Source organism: Ahaetulla prasina, chromosome 7 (genome assembly GCF_028640845.1).
Source record: "Ahaetulla prasina isolate Xishuangbanna chromosome 7, ASM2864084v1, whole genome shotgun sequence".
Classification (NCBI taxonomy): domain Eukaryota; kingdom Metazoa; phylum Chordata; class Lepidosauria; order Squamata; family Colubridae; genus Ahaetulla; species Ahaetulla prasina.
This window is the reverse complement of record NC_080545.1, coordinates 7,195,273-7,214,897: the sequence shown is the minus strand read 5'-3', so window position 1 is coordinate 7,214,897 and position 19,625 is coordinate 7,195,273. Positions and strand designations below refer to the sequence as shown.

Sequence of the window (19,625 nt, the reverse complement as noted above, 5' to 3'; positions counted from 1 at the left end):
ACAGACAGACAGATAGATAGATAGCTCTCTCTCTTTTTCCATTCCCCTAATTATGGCATTCAGTTTGACCCATAAAAGCATGAAGTAATATTTCTGTAAATATCATACTGAAGGAATCAAGTTATGTTTTCTTCTGTTTTGATGTTTTGCTGTCTTTGAAATAAGACCTCGTTTCAACTCTGTGCGCGTGTGTACTAGGACTGTTTTAATCCATAGATCTTTTTCCTTTCGGATTAACTGGCGCATGATCAAAGACATGAAAAAAAAATCCTATATAGATTTTCTCAATATCCTGGAGCATTTGTAGAGCGTGAAGTAAACCTCTACAGTATGCATCGATTGAAATGTTTTCTAAAATAAACAGTAGAATCTCTTTATTTGGATTCATTGGTCAGTTGCAACGAGGTTCCATCCAGAAGGAGCAGGCAAGGACATCCATAATGAATGTCAAATGCTGACTGGCGAATTCTGGGAATTAAAGTCCACACATCTTAAAACTGGCAGAATTTGAAAAACACTGATTTATCTGTTGATTTCTGAAACACCTGAGCATTTGGCCATGTTTTCTTTTTCAACAGGGTTTGAAATTTTAAGCTGGGTTTAGTTGAAAAGCAGCAACATTGGCTAGCTAGACAAATAGCCATTAAAGACAAATAAGGTAGGGTAGCTTTTCTTCGACAGTCTCTTGAAATCATTCCTAAAGATAAAAGTGAAATTATTGCACAGGAAGAAATAGCCAAAATACAAGAGATATTAGCCAAGAGAGGACTTCGGTGATATGATAGTACCGCTTTATAATGCCTTGGTAAGACTACACTTGGAATAATACTGCATCCAGTTTTGGTCATCAGAATATAAGAAAAGATGTTGAGACTCTAGAAGGAGTGCAGAGAAGAGCAACAAAGAGGATTAGGGGACTGGAGGCTAAAACATATGAAGAACGGTTGCTGGAATTGGATATGTCTAATTTGATGAAAAGGAGGATTAGGGGAGGCATGTGTTCCAATATCTCAGGGTCTGCCACAAAGAAGAGGGAGTCAAGCTATTCTCCAAAGCACCTGAGAGCAGGACACGAAGCAATGGGTAGCAACTAATCAAGGAGAGAAGCAACCTAGAACTAAGGAGAAATTTCCTGATAGTGAGAACAATTAATTGGTTGAATAAGTTGCCTCCAGAAGTTGTAGGTGCTTCAACTGGTTCGCCCAGCACCAGAAATAGGAGCACGCGCCATCCGCGCATGCGTGCGGTGTCACAAAACACAGCAATTTGCTCTCACTCGCCGTCCGCATATGGGTGTGATGTCAAACAACACGGCAATTTGCTCACAATTTGCGCCGTCCACGGATGTGTGTGGCGTCAAAAACACATCGATATAGGATGGGATTGCACCTGGGCGGGTGGGCAGGCCCACACGCAGGTCGCTGCTATCAGTTCGCTCAAACCGGTCCGAACCGGCAGAACTCCATCTCTGGTCCAGTGACAATAAAGTAAAGTTAACTTAAGATCTGCAAGATAGGGTTTCCTGCCTGGGCAGGGGGTTGGACTAGAAGACCTCCAAGGTCCCTTCCAACTCTGTTCTTCTTCTTATTATTAATAAGAAGAATTAATAATAAGAATTAATCTTCCAACTCTTGTTATTCCGTTCTGTTCTGATATCTAAGAAATAAAACGCCTGATACAAGGTACAAAAAGCAGGTTTCTTACACAAATTGGGTGTGTGCTGTATTTTTGCTTTAAATTGGAGAGCAGCCAGCTTCCTCGGCAACTCTCAAAGAGGCATGCAAAAACTGCTTACTTTTTGGATTAGCTGTCCACTTAAGCTTTGAAAAGTCGCAATACTTCGATAACCTTATCCTGGCCAAAAAAAAACCCAACGCACCATCTAATAAACAGAAGAGCACCATATTTCTAATAGCAGGAATAGCTTGCCTTTGCCATATTGGGGGCAATATTAGGTGGAAGGGCTAAATAAGGCTATTTCCATATTGCAGTCAACAAAATTGCATGGAAATGAACGTACGACACCATCCCTCCTTATGAGAAGATGCTAACTTGGGATTTCTTCCTTGGAATTAGAAGAAGGAATTTCTAAGGCAAGAAGTAGAGCCAGCGTTAAAACTTGGCTCTTCCTCCTTTTCGCACAGCAGAAGTTGCCCCAAGATTGGACTTCACTTGGTGTCCCTAAAGTTCCCCCCTGTTGTGTCTGCGCCCCCCGAGCCGGGCCCCCTGCCAGAAAGTGACTTGGAAAGTGAGGGGGAAGGGCCATCAGGACTTACCTCGGGAGCACCGGCTTCCCTGACTCAGCTCCAGGAGCCAGAGGCAGGCCAGGTAGAGGAGATAACGAGGCCTCTATCTCCTGACTCTTTCCCCCCCCAGGCCACGCCTCCAGACCCGGCTGATGGCAATCAGGTCTGGCTGGACCCTAGGTTTCGTAGGCAGGAGAGGCGGGAACAACAGAAGCAGGGATGGGGCAGGCCTAGGAAGTGCTGAGTCATGGAGCCACACCCCACAGGATATAAAAGCAGCAAGGGCTGCTATACCACTTCGTGGCAAGCTTAACTAGAGCTGAAGTACTGTTTGTTCCTGGTTGACTCATCGGCATCAATAGAGATAACAGAGACACTTGGCAGACGCTCGCTAGTTTGCTGCCAGAGCTGATAGTTGCCGGCTAATTAAGTCATCGCTTGGACTGAGGCGAGGGGGGACAGAACACCCCCTTCCCCAAAATAGTCTCATCTAAAGTTTTGGGGTTGGACTGTGGGGTCTCCCAGCTTGCTTGTTTTCTTGCAGACATATCATTACCTAACTAGCTAATGTCATCAGTGCTAGAAGGAGGAGGAGAGAAAGAGGAGGAGGAGAAAGACTGCGAGATCCTTGGTGCTCTCTCAGCTTGGTTGTCCCAAAAGTGCTTTTCCAAAAGGCAACAGGATTTTCTTATTTTTCTTTGAGATTCTTTGAATCTCCATAGACTCTGAGGCTGGTTATTTTCGTGCAGACGTTTCATGACCCAACTAGGTAACATCATCAGTGCTGAAAGGGAATGATGTTTGCAGAGAGGAGGAGGATGACTGTGAGGCTCTTGGTGCTCTCTGAGCTTGGCGGTTTTCCTGCAGACGTTTCATTACCAAACTAGGTAACATCATCAGTGCCTTTATGAATGTTGCCTAGTTTGGGTCATGAAATATCTGCAAGAAAACCATCAAGCTTAGACAAGCAACCAAGGACCCCTCATATAATTTTTTTACGTTTTAGATGCTAACAGATTTCCCCACACACACATACACATCTACTAATACATACATACATACAAAACATAGAAATATAATGTAATGTAATATAATGTTTACTAAATTTGCACTACTATTAATCGTTTCATAGTTCCCATCACCAATCTCTTTCCACTTATGACTGTATGACTATAACTTTGTTGCTGGTAATCCTTATGATTTATATTGATATATTGACCATCATTTGTGTTGTAAATGACCTTGATGAACGTATCTTTTCTTTTATGTACACTGAGAGCATATGCACCAAGACAAATTCCTTGTGTGTCCAATCACACTTGGCCAATAAAAAAATTCTATTCTATTCTATTCTATTCTATCCTACTCTACTCTACTCTATGCTACTATTCCATTCCATTCCATTCCATTCCATATTTTCTATTCTATTTCATTCCGTTCCATATTTTCTATTTTATCCTATTCTATCCTATCCTATCCTATCCTACTCTACTCTATGCTACTATTCCATTCCATTCCATTCTATTCCATTCCATATTTTCTATCCTATCCTACCCTACCCTGTTCTATTCTATTCTATTTTATTCCAAAAACTCTACACTACTAACTAGAGCATACAAAACATTTGCCAGACCTATTCTTGAATACTGCTCATCCGTCTGGAATCCATACCACATCTCTGACATAAATACAATCGAACGCGTCCAGAAATATTTTACTAGAAGAGTTCTTCACTCCTCCGAAAACAACAAAACACCTTATACCACCAGGCTTGAAATCCTGGGATTAGAAAACTTACAACTCCGCTGACTTCGACATGACCTGTGTTTAACACAAAGAATCATCTATTGCAATATCCTTCCTGTAAATGACTACTTCAGCTTCAATCGCAATATTACAAGAGCAAAAAATAGATTCAAGCTTAATGTCAACCGCTTCAAACTTGATTGCAGAAAATATGACTTCTGCAACAGAGTTGTTAATGCTTGGAACTCATTACTTGACTCCATAGTCTCTACTCAAAATCCCAAAATCTTCAACCAAAAACTGTCTACTATTGACCTCACCCCATTCCTAAGAGGACTATAAGGGGCGTGCATAAAAGTGCCTACCGTTCCTGTCCTATTGTTCCCTTTATTATATCTAATTAATATAGCTAATGCATATTCTTTACATATATATTTTACACAGGAGAAAACCCGAACAACCAAAGACATATATATATATATATATATATATATATATATATATATATATATATATATATATATATGTATGTGTATATATATATATATATATATATATATATATAGGTCTTTGGTTGTTCGGGTTTTCTCCCGTGTAAAATTGGAAGTGTCTTGGCGACGTTTCGACGAAGTCTCATTCGTCATCTTCAGGCTTCAGCTTCGTGCTTCTGGGAGCAATGTGTGATCGCAGCTGTTTCTTCCTTTTAACTGCTAGTGGGGTTTGAACTGATTGGGTGGGAGCTTGGCTGTGCTCTGATTGGCTGGGGGTTTGTGCCTGATTGGCTAGGTGTGTCCTGTGTTGGTGGGGGCTTGTTTGTGCTCAGTTTAGTCTGTGTTGCAGGGGGATTTGAGCTGGTGAGCTGCATAGCTGTTGTTTGGCTTTGTGGTCGTGCTACATCTTCATAGTGGGTGTCAGTCTGCTGCATGTATGGATTGGAGGGGTTTGAAATGGCTAATGTTGCAGCTGCGGTCTGGCTTCTGGTCCTTGGTCGTGCTTCATGATCAGTGTGGGTTTGGGTCTGCTTTCTGGGTGGATGCGGTGGTGACATCCTGTGTGGACCTCGTGAGTGTGGGTCTGGTGTCATTCCTCGTGTTAGGGACTCGTTTGTCAATAAGGGTGGGTTTCCAAATGGCTGGTAGGCGGAGGTGTCATCTCGCTTTGTTCATGCTGTGTGGGCGTTTATCTCAATGGCTTCTCTGATTATTCTGTTGTTAAAGTGTTCAGTTTTGGCGATAGTTCTGGTCTTTTAAAGTCAATATCATGTCCTGTGACTTTAAAGTGTTGGACCAGGGAAGAAGTTGGTTCCTCTTTTGAATGAGTTCTTGTGTTCTTCAATGCACTTATTCTTCTGTTGGTTTGTCCAATGTATGTGGTGGGGCAGGCGGTGCATGGGATTTCATATACCCTTGATTTTCTAACTCAATTTTGTCTTTGGGGTTTCTTAGGATGGTGGATATTTTTCTGTTTGTGCAGAATGCTGTCTTGATGTTGTGTTTGTGGAGGATCTTGCTGATTCTGTCTGTGGTGCCTTTTATATATGGGAGGAGGGCTGTGCCGTTTTCTTGTTCTCTGTCTTGGATTTTAGTGGGGGGTTCTTTTTGGATTAGCTTGGTAATCTTATTTGTTTGGAATCCATTGGATGTTAGTACGTTAGTGAGAGTGTCTAGTTCGGGTTTTAGGTGTTGTTCATCAGCTAAGCATTTTGTTCTGGAGATGAGTGTCTTGGCTACGGAGTTGATCTGTGCTGGGTGGTGGTGTGAGAGTGCGTGCAGATAGCGGTTTGTGTGTGTTTTCTTCTGGTAGATGGTGTGTCCTAGGGAGCCATTGGGTTTTCTGTAGACTAAGACATCCAGGAAGGGAAGTTGGTTATTAACTTCTGTTTCCATGGTGAACTGTATTTTGGGGTGTAGGCTATTGAGGTGTGTGAGGAAGTTGTCAAGTTTTTCTTTCCCGTGTGGCCAGATTATGAAGGTGTCGTCTACATATCTGAGCCAGAGTTTGGGTTTGTGATCAGATTTTTCTAGAGCTTGGGTTTCAAAGTGTTCCATGTAGAGATTGGCAATGACAGGTGAGAGGGGTGATCCCATGGGTGCTCCTTCTACTTGTTTGTATATATATATATATATATGTTTTCTGAGGTTTTCGCGGGTGTTTGTATGTAGGTCTTTGGTTATTCGGGTTTTCTCCCGCGTAAAATTGGAAGTGTCTTGGCGACGTTTCGACGAAGTCTCATTTGTCATCTTCAGGCTTCAGCTTCGTGCTTCTGCTCCCAATTTGCTCCCAGAAGCACGAAGCTGAAGCCTGAAGATGACGAATGAGACTTCGTCGAAACGTCGCCAAGACACTTCCAATTTTACGCAGGAGAAAACCCGAATAACCAAAGACCTACATATATATATGTATATATATGCATATTAGAAAAAGGCCGACATTAAAAATTTAAAAATTTAAAAAATTTAAAACTTTAAAAACCCTAACACAATAAAACCTCAATTAAGATTAATAAAACTATATATATATATTCATGATATGTTTTTTACTTATGACGATGTTTATGTATAGTTATGACAAAATTAAATTAAAAAAAAAAGTTCCCCGAAGGAAGTTCTGCAACGGCAACAGCGCCCCCTCTGGCAGAACGGCTCTAAAACGAGCTCGGGTGAAAACCGCCGAGGGCGAGGGGTGGGGGGGGATAGAAAGGGCGCGAGGAGGCAAAGGCGGAGTCCGATGACAAAACCATAGAGGAGGGGAGTTTTATAGAAGGGCTTTCATGTCCTAGCTTCCCGTTGTTATTGTTGGTTTTTGTTTTTTTTTAAAAAAAAGAAAATCTTCCAGGAAGCCAAAGGGGCGGGCATCCCGCATAGAGCCGGGAAGCGGCGCTCTCATTGGCCAGAGTTTGTTGACGTCGCGGCGTTCCATTCGACGAAGCTCTTCGGGTTTTCCGAGCGTCCCCGCCGCTCGCCCGCTCGGCTCTTCGGCTCGACGCCCGACCGGACCCGAAGCTGCCGCTGCCGCCGCGGAGATGCGGCGGGGAAGGTGAGCCTTGTCCGACCCCGGTCCCCTCTTCCCGTGGGTGGGGTGTCTTTGGGGTGGGGGGTGGTATCCGTCTCGCCCCCCCTTCCCCTTCCCGGGTCCCGCTTTGGCGCACGTGACCCCGCCAGCCTTCCCTCTTTTTGTCTGCGCTGCACGTGTGAATGTTGTACACGGGAAAAGAAAGCGGGGATTTTACTTATTTATTGATTGATTTTTGCCCTCCTGCTTTGAAACCCTGCGGGGGCAAGAGAACGGACAATTGGCATGCCCCAATGGCTTTGGAAGTCATTGAAAGTCATTTTTGGGGGGTTTTTTCCCCTGTTTTTTTAAAAAAAAAAACCTGTCGGGGGTTTTGAACCTGGGGCTACGTGGGAATCGGGTGCCAGGGAGGGCAGGGATGCCAAAGGGTGTGTGTGTGGGGCTTTGCACCTTGGAAGACCCCGGGTGGGGGGTGTTGTTTGCAAACAGTTGCAATTGCACCCATGTGCTTGGGCTGATGTTTTTATTTGTCCCCCCCCCCATCTGTAGAATAAGGAGGTGTCAAGTTAAATCACCCTTTTTAACTACATACATACATACATACATATACATATACGTAGGTCTTTGGTTATTCGGGTTTTCTCCCGCGTAAAATTGGAAGTGTCTTGGCGACGTTTCGACGAAGTCTCATTCGTCATCTTCAGGCTTCAGCTTCGTGCTTCTGGGAGCAATGTGTGATTGCAGCTGTTTCTTCCTTTTTAACTGCTAGTGGGGGTTTGAACTGATTGGGTGGGAGCTTGGCGGTGATCTGATTGGATGGGGGGGTTGTGCTCTGATTGGCTGGGGGGGGTGTCCTGTTTGGGTGGGGGCTTGGTTGTGCTCAGATTAATCTGAGTTGCAGGGGGATTTCAGCTGGTGAGTTGCATTGCTGTTGTTTGGCTTCGTGTTTGTGGTCGTGCTACATCTTCATAGTGGGTGTCTGTCTGCTGTATGTATGGATTGGAGGGGTTTGAAATAGCTAATGTTGCAGCTGCGGTCTGGCTTCTGGTCCTTGGTCGTGCTTCATGATCAGTGTGGGTTTGGGTCTGCTTTCTGGGTGGATGTGTGGTGGTGACATCCTGTGTGGACCTCGTGAGTGTGGGTCTGGTGTCATTCCTCGTGTTAGGGACTCGTTTGTCAAAACCTCAGAAAACAAATATACATACATACATACATACATACATACATACATACATACATACATATATATATATATATATATATATATATATATATAGTATGTGTGTGTCGCTGTGGGCAGCGGGATCTATGTTTGCGGCTGGCTTGCATAAAAATGTTGTAAAAAATGTAAAAATGTAATTTTTCTTACAATTAAATTAAATTAATTAAATGAAACGTTGTAAAAATGTAAATGTTGTACCTTTGATGTATTTTTTTTCCCTTTTTCTTTTATGTACACTGAGAGCGTATGCACCAAAACTTAATTCCTTGTGTGGTCCAATCACACTTGCGCCAATAAAATTCTATTCTATTCTATTTCCTCTTTTCCCTAAGGCTTTTGTTCCTTAATAAAATGGTTTAGCGGAAGGTTCCTCGGTGCTCTCTTGAGCTGACTTTTTTTTCTTGGCGGACGTTGCACGACCCAGCTAGGTAACATCATCAGTGCTGGGAGGGAAGGAGGTTTGCGGAAGGGAAGAGGAAGAGGAGGAGAGGGGACTATGGAGGTCCCTGTTGCTCTCTGAGCTTGCTTGTTTTCTTGGCAGACGTTGCGTGACCCAACTAGGTGACATCATCAGTGCCCGAAGGGAGTGGGGTGTTTGGATTTGGAAGAGAAAGAGAAGGGGACTTGTAGGGTTGGTGGTTTTCTTGGCAGACGTTGCGTGACCCAACTAGGTGACATCATCAGCGCTAGTAAGGAGTGCTTGTTTGCTATCAGTTTATATTGTGGTTTTCTTGCCCTGTCGGTGTGTTGGTGGGGGCAGCCTCAGAGATTCTTTGGTTGGGCTGTTTACTGATGGCTCTTCGGCAGTTTCTTGATTGGGGGGATTGATGGTTGGTCTGATGTTAACCTTCGAGTTAATCTATGCTGATCTGTGTTCTGATTACGAGCGGAGAGGGCCTGGAGTCTTTTGGTTCCCTTTTTTGGGCTAGTTGATGAACTCTTTTTGCATAGCCTATAGACGTTGTTTTTTATTTATTTTTTATTTATTATCACATTTGTATACCGCCCTATCTCCCTAGGGACTCAGGGCGGTTCACAGGCAAATAAAAAAGATACATATAAATACAAAATAAAATAACACTTAAAAAACTTATTCTACATAGCCAGATTTTAAAAACAATATAAAAATTGTGGTTGACAATTTTGTGGTTGACAAGGTTGACTCAGCCTTCCATCCTTTATAAGGTAGGTAAAATGAGGACCCAGATTGTTGGGGGGGCAATAAGTTGACTTTGTTAAAAATATACAAATAGAATGAGACTATTGCCTTATACACTGTAAGCCGCCCTGAGTCTTCGGAGAAGGGCGGGGTATAAATGTAAACAAAAACAACAAAAAAAAAATTACCCATTAAAACCAATATAAATTTAAAATCTAGTCCACTCCTGCGCAGATAAATAGATGTGTTTTAAGCTCGCGGCGGAAGGTTCGGAGGTCCGGAAGTTGACGAAGTCCTGGGGGAAGTTCGTTCCAGAGTGTGGGAGCCCCCACAGAGAAAGCCCTTCCCCTGGGTGTCGCCAAACGGCACTGCCTGGCCGACGGCACCCTGAGGAGTCCCTCTCTGTGAGAGCGCACGGGTCGGTGAGAGGTATTCGGTAGCAGCAGGCGGTCCCGTAAGTAGCCCGGCCCTATGCCATGGAGCGCTTTAAAGATGGTTACCAAAACCTTGAAGCGCACCCGGAAGGCCACAGGTAGCCAGTGCAGTCTGCGCAGGAGAGGTGTCACGCGGGAGCCACGAGGGGCTCCCTCTATCACCCGCGCAGCCGCATTCTGAACTAACTGAAGCCTCCGGGTGCCCCTCAAGGGGAGCCCCATGTAGAGAGCATTGCAGTAATCCATAATTGTTAACCTCTATGTGTCTGTTGATGGCTGATTTGTCAGGCTGCTAGGAATTCCCTGGCATTGTAACTCCAAGCTTAACTTCAGACCAACTATCGAGTAAGCCTTCTACCCCAATCAAGAAACTGCCAAAGAGCCATCCGTAAACAGCCCAACCAAAGAATCTCTTAAGACCGCCACCACAAACACTCACAGGGCAAGACACCAGAATATAAACTGACAACAAACCCCCACCTTACTAGCATTGATGATGTTACCTAGTTGGGTCATGAAACGTCTACAAAGAAAACAAGCAAGTTCAGAGACCATGTCAACCCTGAGCTACCAATATTCCCCTTTAAAATAGTTAGTACAGAGCTTTCCGAGTTAGTGCAGGGAGTCTTCGACTTACGACCGCAACCGAGCCCGAAATTTACGCCGTTAAGTGAGACCTCTGTGAAGTGAGTTTCTCCCCCCCCCCATTTCACGACTTTCTTTGCCACGGTTGTTAAGTGAATCGGTTCGGTTGTTAAGTTAGTAACTCGGTTGTTTTAAGCGAATCCGGCTTCCCCACTGCTGGTCAGAAGGTGATCACATGACCCTGGGACACTGCAGCCGTCATAAATATGAAGCAGTTGCTAAGCATCCGCATTTTGATCGTGGGATTACTAACTTACCAGTGACTAAAGCTCAGCGAGGTTAAACGAGCGGCTTGGAATTGATTGAAATGCTTTTTTTTTTTTTTTACTTTTAAAAGCATTTTTTCGGCTGAAGAAAAAATGCTTTTAAAAGTAAAAAAAAAAAACAACCTCTGATTATCGCGTGGCTCAGCTAGGGGCGGGGCGGGTGGGCAGGGATTTTTGTTACCGGTTCTCCGAACCACCCGTCGTCATCGCTACCAAATCGGGCGACCCGTTGGTAGTTGCAGTAAGTCCATTCTCATGATTGCAAGGCAATATAACAGTTGGTGTGCAATTTGGAAGATGTAGTTGTGTTTGTGCAGGGTTTCCTCTGGGGAACAAGGGAAGATTAGTGGTTGTGATACATTTTTGATCTGTAGCACTGTGAACTTTTGGTGCAGAAGCACCCCAAAATCTTATAACGATGATCTGTTAGGAAAAGCATGTTAAGAGTCTGCAGCTCATAATGTAAGTTGCTTATTACCATGGAAATTTATACTCCTCTCCGCGATGCTTTTAAAGGCTGTTTTCATTCAGTTGTGGTTGGGATGTGAAAGTGAGAAGGATGACACATTTCCCCAAACAGCTCTTGGCGAATGTAATAAAATGAGATTTTTTCCCCCTCTCTGGATACACATTAAAAAAATGAAATTCTGATGCCTGCTCTCAAAAGAGGGAGAGAGAGAGAGAGAGAGATTGGATGGATGATAGATGAGAGATAGGTAGGTAGATAGGTAGATAGATAGATAGCTAGAATAGAATAGAATAGAATAGAATAGAATAGAATAGAATAGAATAGAATAGAATAGAATAGAATTTTATTGGCCAAGTGTGATTGGACACACAAGGAATTTGTCTTGGTGCATATGCTCTCAGTGTACATAAAAGAAAAGATACCTTCATCAAGGTACAACATTTACAACACAATTGATGGTCAATATATCAATATAAATCATAAGGATTGCCAGCAACAAGTTACAGTCATACAGTCATAAGTGGAAAGAGATTGGTGATGGGAACTATGAGAAGATTAATAGTAGTGCAGATTCAGTAAATAGTTTGACAGTGTTGAGGGAATTATTTGTTTAGCAGAGTGATGGCCTTCGGGAAAAAACTGTTCTTGTGTCTAGTTGTTCTGGTGTGCAGTGCTCTATAGCGTCGTTTTGAGGGTAGGAGTTGAAACAGTTTATGTCCTGGATGCGAGGGGTCTGTAAATATTTTCACGGCCCTCTTCTTGATTCGTGCAGATAGATAGATAGATGATAGATAGATAGATAGATAGATAGATAGATAGATAGATAGATAGATAGATAGATAGATAGATAATAATAATAATAATATTTTAATTTGTATACCGCCCTTCTCCCGAAGGACTCAGGGCGGTGAACAGGCAGATAAAATATAAATACACACAATAATTAAAAACATCTCTTAAAAAACTAATTTAAATGCCCAAAATGCCCAATAGATAGAGGGATATATTCCTCGAGTTACGAACATAATTGAGCCCAAAATTTATGCTGCTAAATGAAACATTGGTTAAGTGAGGTTTGCCCCGTTTTACGACTTTTCTTGCCACAAGCCTTAAGTGAATTGTTGCCTTTTGTTAAGTTAGTCACATGGTTGTTAAGGGTTGTTAAGTTTTCTCCGTTGTCTTCGCTTGTCAGAAAGTCACAAAAGGTGATAGATAGCATGACTTCGGGGCACCGCAACCTAATGAGAAGGAAGGACTCCCTGGAGAAGAGCCTAATGCTGGGAACGATGGAGGGCAAAAGAAGAAAGGGACGGCAGAGAACGAGGGGGCTGGATGGAGTCACTGAAGCAGTCGGCGTGAGCTTCAATGGACTCCAGAGGATGGTAGAGGACAGGAAGGCCTGGAGGAACGTTGTCCATGGGGTTGTGATAGCTAGGACCCCTACATAGCCCCCTGGGAGTCTGACAACCCAATAGAATACATTTCTTGCACAGGAACAGGAAGCTGAAGCGCAAGACCCAAGAGAGGGTATAAATATCTTTCTCATCTCCATGTGTTTAGCTGCAGCAGGACCTCAAAACCCATGTGGGTCCCGTCCATCAATAAACCATCTTTCCAATTAGCCTCCATGTTTCCAGTGTCTCCCAGCTTGGAACTGAACCGGATGGATATTTCTTCCAACAATAGTAGGGTTAATACAGTGATGGCTAACCTTTTTGCCATCGCGTGCAAGGAAGTGGGGCGGGGTTGCGCGCATGCATGGCCGCACCCATAATTCTTTGCACCCTGCCCCCGCACATGCGCGCACGACCCACCCACCCCACTCCTGGCATGCGATGGCCCAGTAGGCCCGTTTTTCTCTCTTCCCTGGCTCCAGGGCCTCTCTAGGGAAGAGGGAGAGGGCGAAAACAGCCTGGGGGGGGGAGGGCGAAAACAGCCTCCCCCACCAGGAGGTCCTCCAAATGCTAGAAACGGCCCATTTGACAGGGACTGGAAGTTGTCAAACATGCTGTTTCCTGCCTGTGGAAGACCTCCGGGAGGGGGGAAGGCCCTTTTTGCCCTCCCCAGACTCCTAGAGAGGTTCTGGAGCCAGGTGTAAGAGAAAAACGGTCCTCCCCCCACCCCCAGGTGCTCTGGAGGCGGGAAACAGCCTGTTTCCCTACTTCTTGTGGGCCCAAAAGACCCGAAAATCAGCTAAAGACCTGAAAATCAGCTGGCCAGCATGCGCATGCGCACCGGAGCTGTGCCCACGTGCCCACTACGCGCCTCCAGAGCGCCTGGGGGTGGGGGGAGGACTGTAGAGGACCCACTACGCGTGCCACTCTATTCTTCACCGTTCTAGAAAACGCAAAATTAAAGATCGGTCAAGTCATTTCCTTAAATGCTGGAATCTCAAAAATTTTGTGAATGACCCATACGGGTTGCCGGGGAGAGAAACGTACACACGAGAAGAAAGAAATAAAATAAATTTAAGTAAATAAATAAGGATCCCTAGAAGTTCCTTTCCTCGTTTTCGTTTCGAAAGGCGGATTTGGCAGTTGCCGATAGGCTGCCTTGCTGGAGGGCATTAGAAAGGGACGCAGGTGAGTTGCAGAACAGGATTGTGTTTGGCATTAAAAAGAAAAGAAAAGAAAAGTCAATATCCCGCACAGTTCACACACTTGAGTGCATTACAACATTAGGGCTGCGTAAGTTGGCATCTTCTCCGTTTTTTACTTCTGTAACTGTTGCAGTTACTTAATGCTTTCTAAAGAGCCAGGCGTGTGCTGGGTGCTTTATTCATCTTTTACAAAAGGGGAATTAGAGAGGATTGAAAACTTCTAAGGTTGATAGCAGTGTTTTATTGCTGCAATATTTTGCTCCTGGATCAACTGCTGGATGCTTGCATTCCTCGATTTACAACAGATCATTCACTGATCGTTCCAGGTCACAACAGCACTGAAAAAAAGTGACTCATTTTTTCGCACTTACAACCGTCCCAATATTCACGCGATCGAATTTCAGATACTTGGTAACTGACTCACAGTTATGACGGTTGCAGTGTCCCGGGGTCATGTGATTTGGCGACCGTCCGACAAGCAGAATCAATGGGGGAAGCCAGATTCGCATAACAACCATGTTATTGACTTAACCTCAGTGACTCAGCTTAAGAAATGCAGTCAAGAGAGGTCGTAAAAAGGGGGAAAACTCACTTAACAAATGTTTTGCTTGGCAACAGAAATTTTTTTTGGAGTCCGTTGTGGTCGTAAGTCGAGGACTACTTGTATTATGCTCCCAGACCAAGTGCTGAATAGATCAAAATGATCTCCTGGACTTAGATCCTTACAGGTCTTTCTGTAGCACTTAGTTTATAAGATCAACTAATGTTAAGATCCAAAGTCATTTGGATCCATTACCCCATCTTAGTTCTGCTGCTTACTGCGTAAACTTCATTGTCAAATTTTCCAACGCAAAATCATCTATCCTCCACTACTATCTTGTAGTGTTTATCTATCTATCTATCTATCTCTCTCTCTCTCTATCTATCTATCTATTTTCTATCCTATCTTCTATCTTTATATTTCTTTATATTTACCCTATCTGTGTATTTTATTTTTTCTTTATGTACACTGAGAGCATATGCACCAAAGACAAATTCCTTGTGTGTCCAATCACACTTGTCCCAATATGCTAGTCTAGTCTAGTCTAGTCATCTATCCATCCATCATCATCTGTCTATATCTATCTATCTATCTATCTATCTATCTATCTATCTATCTATCTATCTATCTATCTATCTATCTTATCTTTCTTTATCTTTCTTTATATTTATCCTATTTTTATATTTTATTTTTTCTTTATGTACACTAAGAGCATATGCACCAAAGACAAATTCCTTGTGTGTCCAATCACACTTGTCCCAATATGCTAGTCTAGTCTAGTCTATTCATCTATCCATCCATCATCATCTGTCTATATCTATCTATCTGTCTGTCTGTCTACCAGTATCCGTCCACCCACCCATCCATCCATCTTTGGAAATGGACAGGATAATTGTGCATCGAAGTATCAAGTTCTGTTGGTTTAGAACAGGACATGCCAAGTTAAATCAGCCTTTAAGTAGGTTTCGTTTCTTGCGTGGGCTGTGCGATCTCCACTTGTGGCTTGCTCCTTAATAAGTGGTTAGTATAAGCCACTCTGAGGTAACTTCTGAATAATATCCAAAGGGGGTAACATGGATGACTCAGAATTGATTGACATCCCGTTGGCTTTATGAGCGAAGATTGTGGCTTGACTGAAGGAGAGCTGAGATTTTTTTTTTTCAAACCAACCCCCAAATTAATGGTCTATATTGATTTCTTATTGTTACGTCTTATAAACTAGGACGTTGAGCTTGTCGATCGAAAGGTCGGCAGCTCAGCGGTTTGAATCCCTAGTGCTGCCGTGTAACGGGGTGAGCTCCCGTTACTTGTCCCAGCTTCTGCCAACCTAGCAGTTTCGAAAGCACATAAAAAAATGCAAGTAGAAAAAATAGGGACCACCTTTGGTGGGAAGGTAACAGCGTTCCGTGCGCCTTTGGCATTGAGTCATGCCGGCCACATGACTAAGGAGACGTCTTCGGACAGCGCCGGCTCTTTGGCTTTGAAACGGAGAGGAGTACCAGCCCCTAGAGTCGGCAACGACTAGCACGTATGTGCGAGGGGAACCTTTACCTTTACCTTTAAACTGCTCCTCCATCCTCAAGTCTTTGCAAGATTTGTAGTGTTTCTCCCACCCACCCACCCCCATTGTAGGTTCATTGATCTGAAAGGTTCTGAGAAAATTATGTCTTCATATGGATGCCTTTTAATTTGCAGTTTCAGATTTTATTTTGGAAATGGATGGTATTTTCTTGGCTTAGAATCCTTCTCTGATGAGATAAACTAACGGAATAATAGAGGTGCAAGGGACCTTGGAGGTCTTCTAGTCCAACCCCCTGCTTGAGCAGGAGACCCTGTGCCATTCCAGATAAATGGCGGTCCAATCTCTTCTCAAATACCTCCAGTGTTGGAGCATTCACAACTTTCTGGAGGCAGGCAGTTCCACTGATTAATTGTTCTAACCATTAGGAAATTCCTCCTTAGTTCTAAGTTGCTTCTCTCCTTGATTAGTTTCCACCCATTGCTTCTTATCCTGCCCTCAGGGGCTTTGGAAAATAGGTTGACCCCTTCTTTTTTGTGGCAACCCCTCAAATATTGGAAGACATGTCATCCCTAGTCCTTCTTTTCATTAAACTAGACCTACCCATTTCGAATCAGGTGGGCTTCTCATTTTTAGAAGAAGAAAATTATAATTGTCAATGTCCACTTGGTGCGTGGCGGCTTTGACAATCCACCCACTTCCGTTTTCGTTCCTTAAGTCAACTTATCTGAACCTCACCCATTTTTACAAATATTTGTTAGGATGTGGTCTGGCCCAAGGAACCAATCTGCATTTAACATTTTTAGCACAGTCTTATAGACTCAGAGGTTGGTCACGCTAACTTCAGTGAGCTTAGAGGTTTCTGGCTGGGTATAAAAATATTACGGGCTTCATTCTGTATTCCAAGAGAAATCAATTCCGCGAAATGTTACGGCTCCATAGAAACTCACCGCCTAAAATGTGAGAGAATAATTTAGCAGAGGTTCGCGTGTGGCACACGCAATGCTTTGGCGAGATTGAGTTTTGTTACCTCTGGAAAAACAACACGCCTGTTAAAATGCTTGCAATTTCCAAGTCACCTAGTAAAGAGAATACTTGTGGGATGTGCGTTTAGGACAGATTGTAATTAGAAGCCGTGCAAAAGTGTTTGTGGGGTTTTTTTGCGCATTGCTGTTATTCTGTTTACATCCTGCCACGATGGATAACACGAGATCCTGTCCTATTGGGCCTCCCGAATTCTTATTTATTTTCATTTATTTCGATAACGGCGAACAGCATATCTCCTGCCGACGGTGATATCTCATGAAAGGAAGTTGTATAGGAGGTCCTTGACTTACAACAGTTCATTTAGGGACCGTTCAAAGTCACAACGGCACTGAAAAACGTGACTTACGACCAGTTTTTCACAGTTATGACCTTTGAAGCGTTCCCCATGATCACATGATCCAAATTCAGACGCTTGGCAGCTGGTTCATAGTTACGACCATTGCAGTGTCCCAGGGGTCGTGTGTTATGGCGACTTTCTGACAAGTAAAGTCAAAGCGAAAGCCAGATTCACTTAACAACTGGGTTACTAACTTACCAAGTGCAGTGATTCACTTAACAACTGCGGCAAGAAAGGTCGTAAAATGGGGGACACTCACTTAACAACCGTCTTGCTTAGCAACATCAATTTTGGACTCGGTTGTGGTTGAAGTCCCAGGGTCGCGTGATCCCCTTTGGCCACCTTAACCGTGTTATTAACGTATCCGTATCACTTTAACAACCGTGGCGAGAAAGGTCGCAAAATGGGGCAAAGCTCACTTAACAACTGCGTCGCGTAGCAACGGAAATTTTGGGCTCAATACCGATCGAAAGTCAAGGATTACCTGTACTGTAGATTTCATTTTTTTAAAAAAAAAACTCTCTTTTTTTTTAATCGATCTTATTTAACCTGTTTGCTTTCTTTTGCTCATTTTGGGAAGTCTTGAAATCTTTCCCCAACTTTTCTCAGCTTCTTCCCATTGCTGCGGTATCAATTTGGTAAAGTCTGTTCTTTGCAGATGAAACTGAGTGTCTAAAAAGCAGAGGGACGATGCTTTTAAGAAAATGTTTTCCCCTGCATCCTAATTGACCACATGACACATAAGGGCCTCAAAATGCCTGCCTTAACCCCCATGATACCTGCAACCTCTCCTAAATTCAGTGAAAAGCAAAATAATTACAAACAAAACAAAGTGGCTCCCAGCAGATCCTATATGAATGCGGCTCATCGCAAAATCTCCCCTTAGAAGAGGCAAACTTTACAAAACGTTGGTCCCTTTTGCATCAACGCTGATAAAATTCTCGGTTGAGGTTTTTGCCTGACTTCTGCAAACACTCAGCTATATGGCAAAATTATTATTATTATTATTTTTATTTTGAAAACACGTCGGGCATTTCATGATAGTAACTCAAGGCTGGAAAAGATGGAAGATTTCAGGCCAGGGTGCCGTGTTGTTTAGAATTTTTCTGCTTCTGTGACCTCCTGTAACGTTACTGATTAATATCTATACATTTTTTTGGTTCAGAATCTCTATTCCAAACCCGGTCAGGTTCCTCCTCCTTTGGTAACACAGAAGAAACAGAGAATCAAGGTAACGTTTGAGTTGTCGGATGTGTGTGTGTGTGTGTGGTTTGCCCATCACCAGAAATGTGAGTGTGTGTGCCATCCCCGTGTACGTGTGGCGTCAAAAAACACAGCAATTCGCTTGCGCGTGCCTTCCACACATGCATGAGGCGTTAAAAACACAGCGATATAGGACAGGATTGCGGCCGGGCAGGTGCGTGGGCCCACTTGCAGTTCGGCTGAACCGGTACGAACCGGCAAACCTGTGCTTTCGTGAGTGAAATTGTCTTGTGTTTTAACGGGTTTGGCTTTCCAGCGAAATTTCAAATGAAGTGCTTTTAAGCGCAGCTTGGTATCCGTAAATGGAAAAAGCCTTAAAGGGAATTTGCATAATTCATGGCCCATGTTGCAAAAAGTAAAAAAGAAAAAGAAGAAAGCCAATCCCTAATCCAAATAATGTTATGGTCTGTGGAATACCTCTTTTTTTTTTTTTTTAAAAAAGGTTTTATTGCAAACGGGGATTGTAAAAATTGTTTATCCGTGTTCTGGTCAGGTGATCCTATTCTAGCCAGAGACAGGGATTACTAAATCCATAGGTGTGGTGAAGCATGAGTATCTGGAAGGAAAAATTAGCAGATGGAGAAGGAGTGCTCACATTGCAAAGTACCCCATCCTCAATTAATCTCATTTACCAGGCATGAGTTTAGCATAAATCAAGAATAATTAATAAGGGTTTGCAGAACTTCGGATTCCAAGTTATTGCCTGACCCTGTTCAGCTGCTGTGCTTTAAGACAAACGTCTGTGATTTGTGTCTCACTCAGTGACGCTCCTGCAGAGGCCGTGTCTATATGAAGGAAGGGGTTGAGGGATCGACTGAAGATGAGACGACTGAATCGGAAGAAGACTTTGAATTTAGTGAAAGAATTGGATGCTTTCCCAAAGATTCCAGAAAGCTACATAGAGACTTCAGCAAGTGGAGGAACAGGTAAAGCCTGGGTGGTGGTTTGTGTTTTGGGAATTCACGTAGTCCTCGAGTTATGACAGTTCGTTTAGCGACCGTTTGGCATTGAGAAAATTGTCTTCAGGCCGTTTTTCACACGACTGTTGCAGCGTTCCCTGTGGTCACATGACCCAAATTTCAGACGCTTGGCAACAGATTCCTATTTATGACGGTTGCAG

General features: G+C 43.4%; 1 protein-coding gene across 1 annotated transcript in view; it reads left to right on the top strand.

Annotated features, from left to right (window-relative positions):
* Window positions 1-6,918: 6,918 nt before the first annotated feature.
* Window positions 6,919-19,625, top strand: part of ERGIC2 (ERGIC and golgi 2) — a 45,003-nt gene continuing 32,296 nt past the window's right edge. Inside the window, exons 1-3 of the mRNA XM_058190486.1 lie at window positions 6,919-7,028; window positions 18,408-18,473; window positions 19,268-19,431. Coding sequence (XP_058046469.1) covers window positions 19,326-19,431 — 106 coding nt within the window. The 5' untranslated portion in view covers window positions 6,919-7,028; window positions 18,408-18,473; window positions 19,268-19,325. The remainder of the gene's footprint in view (window positions 7,029-18,407; window positions 18,474-19,267; window positions 19,432-19,625) is intronic.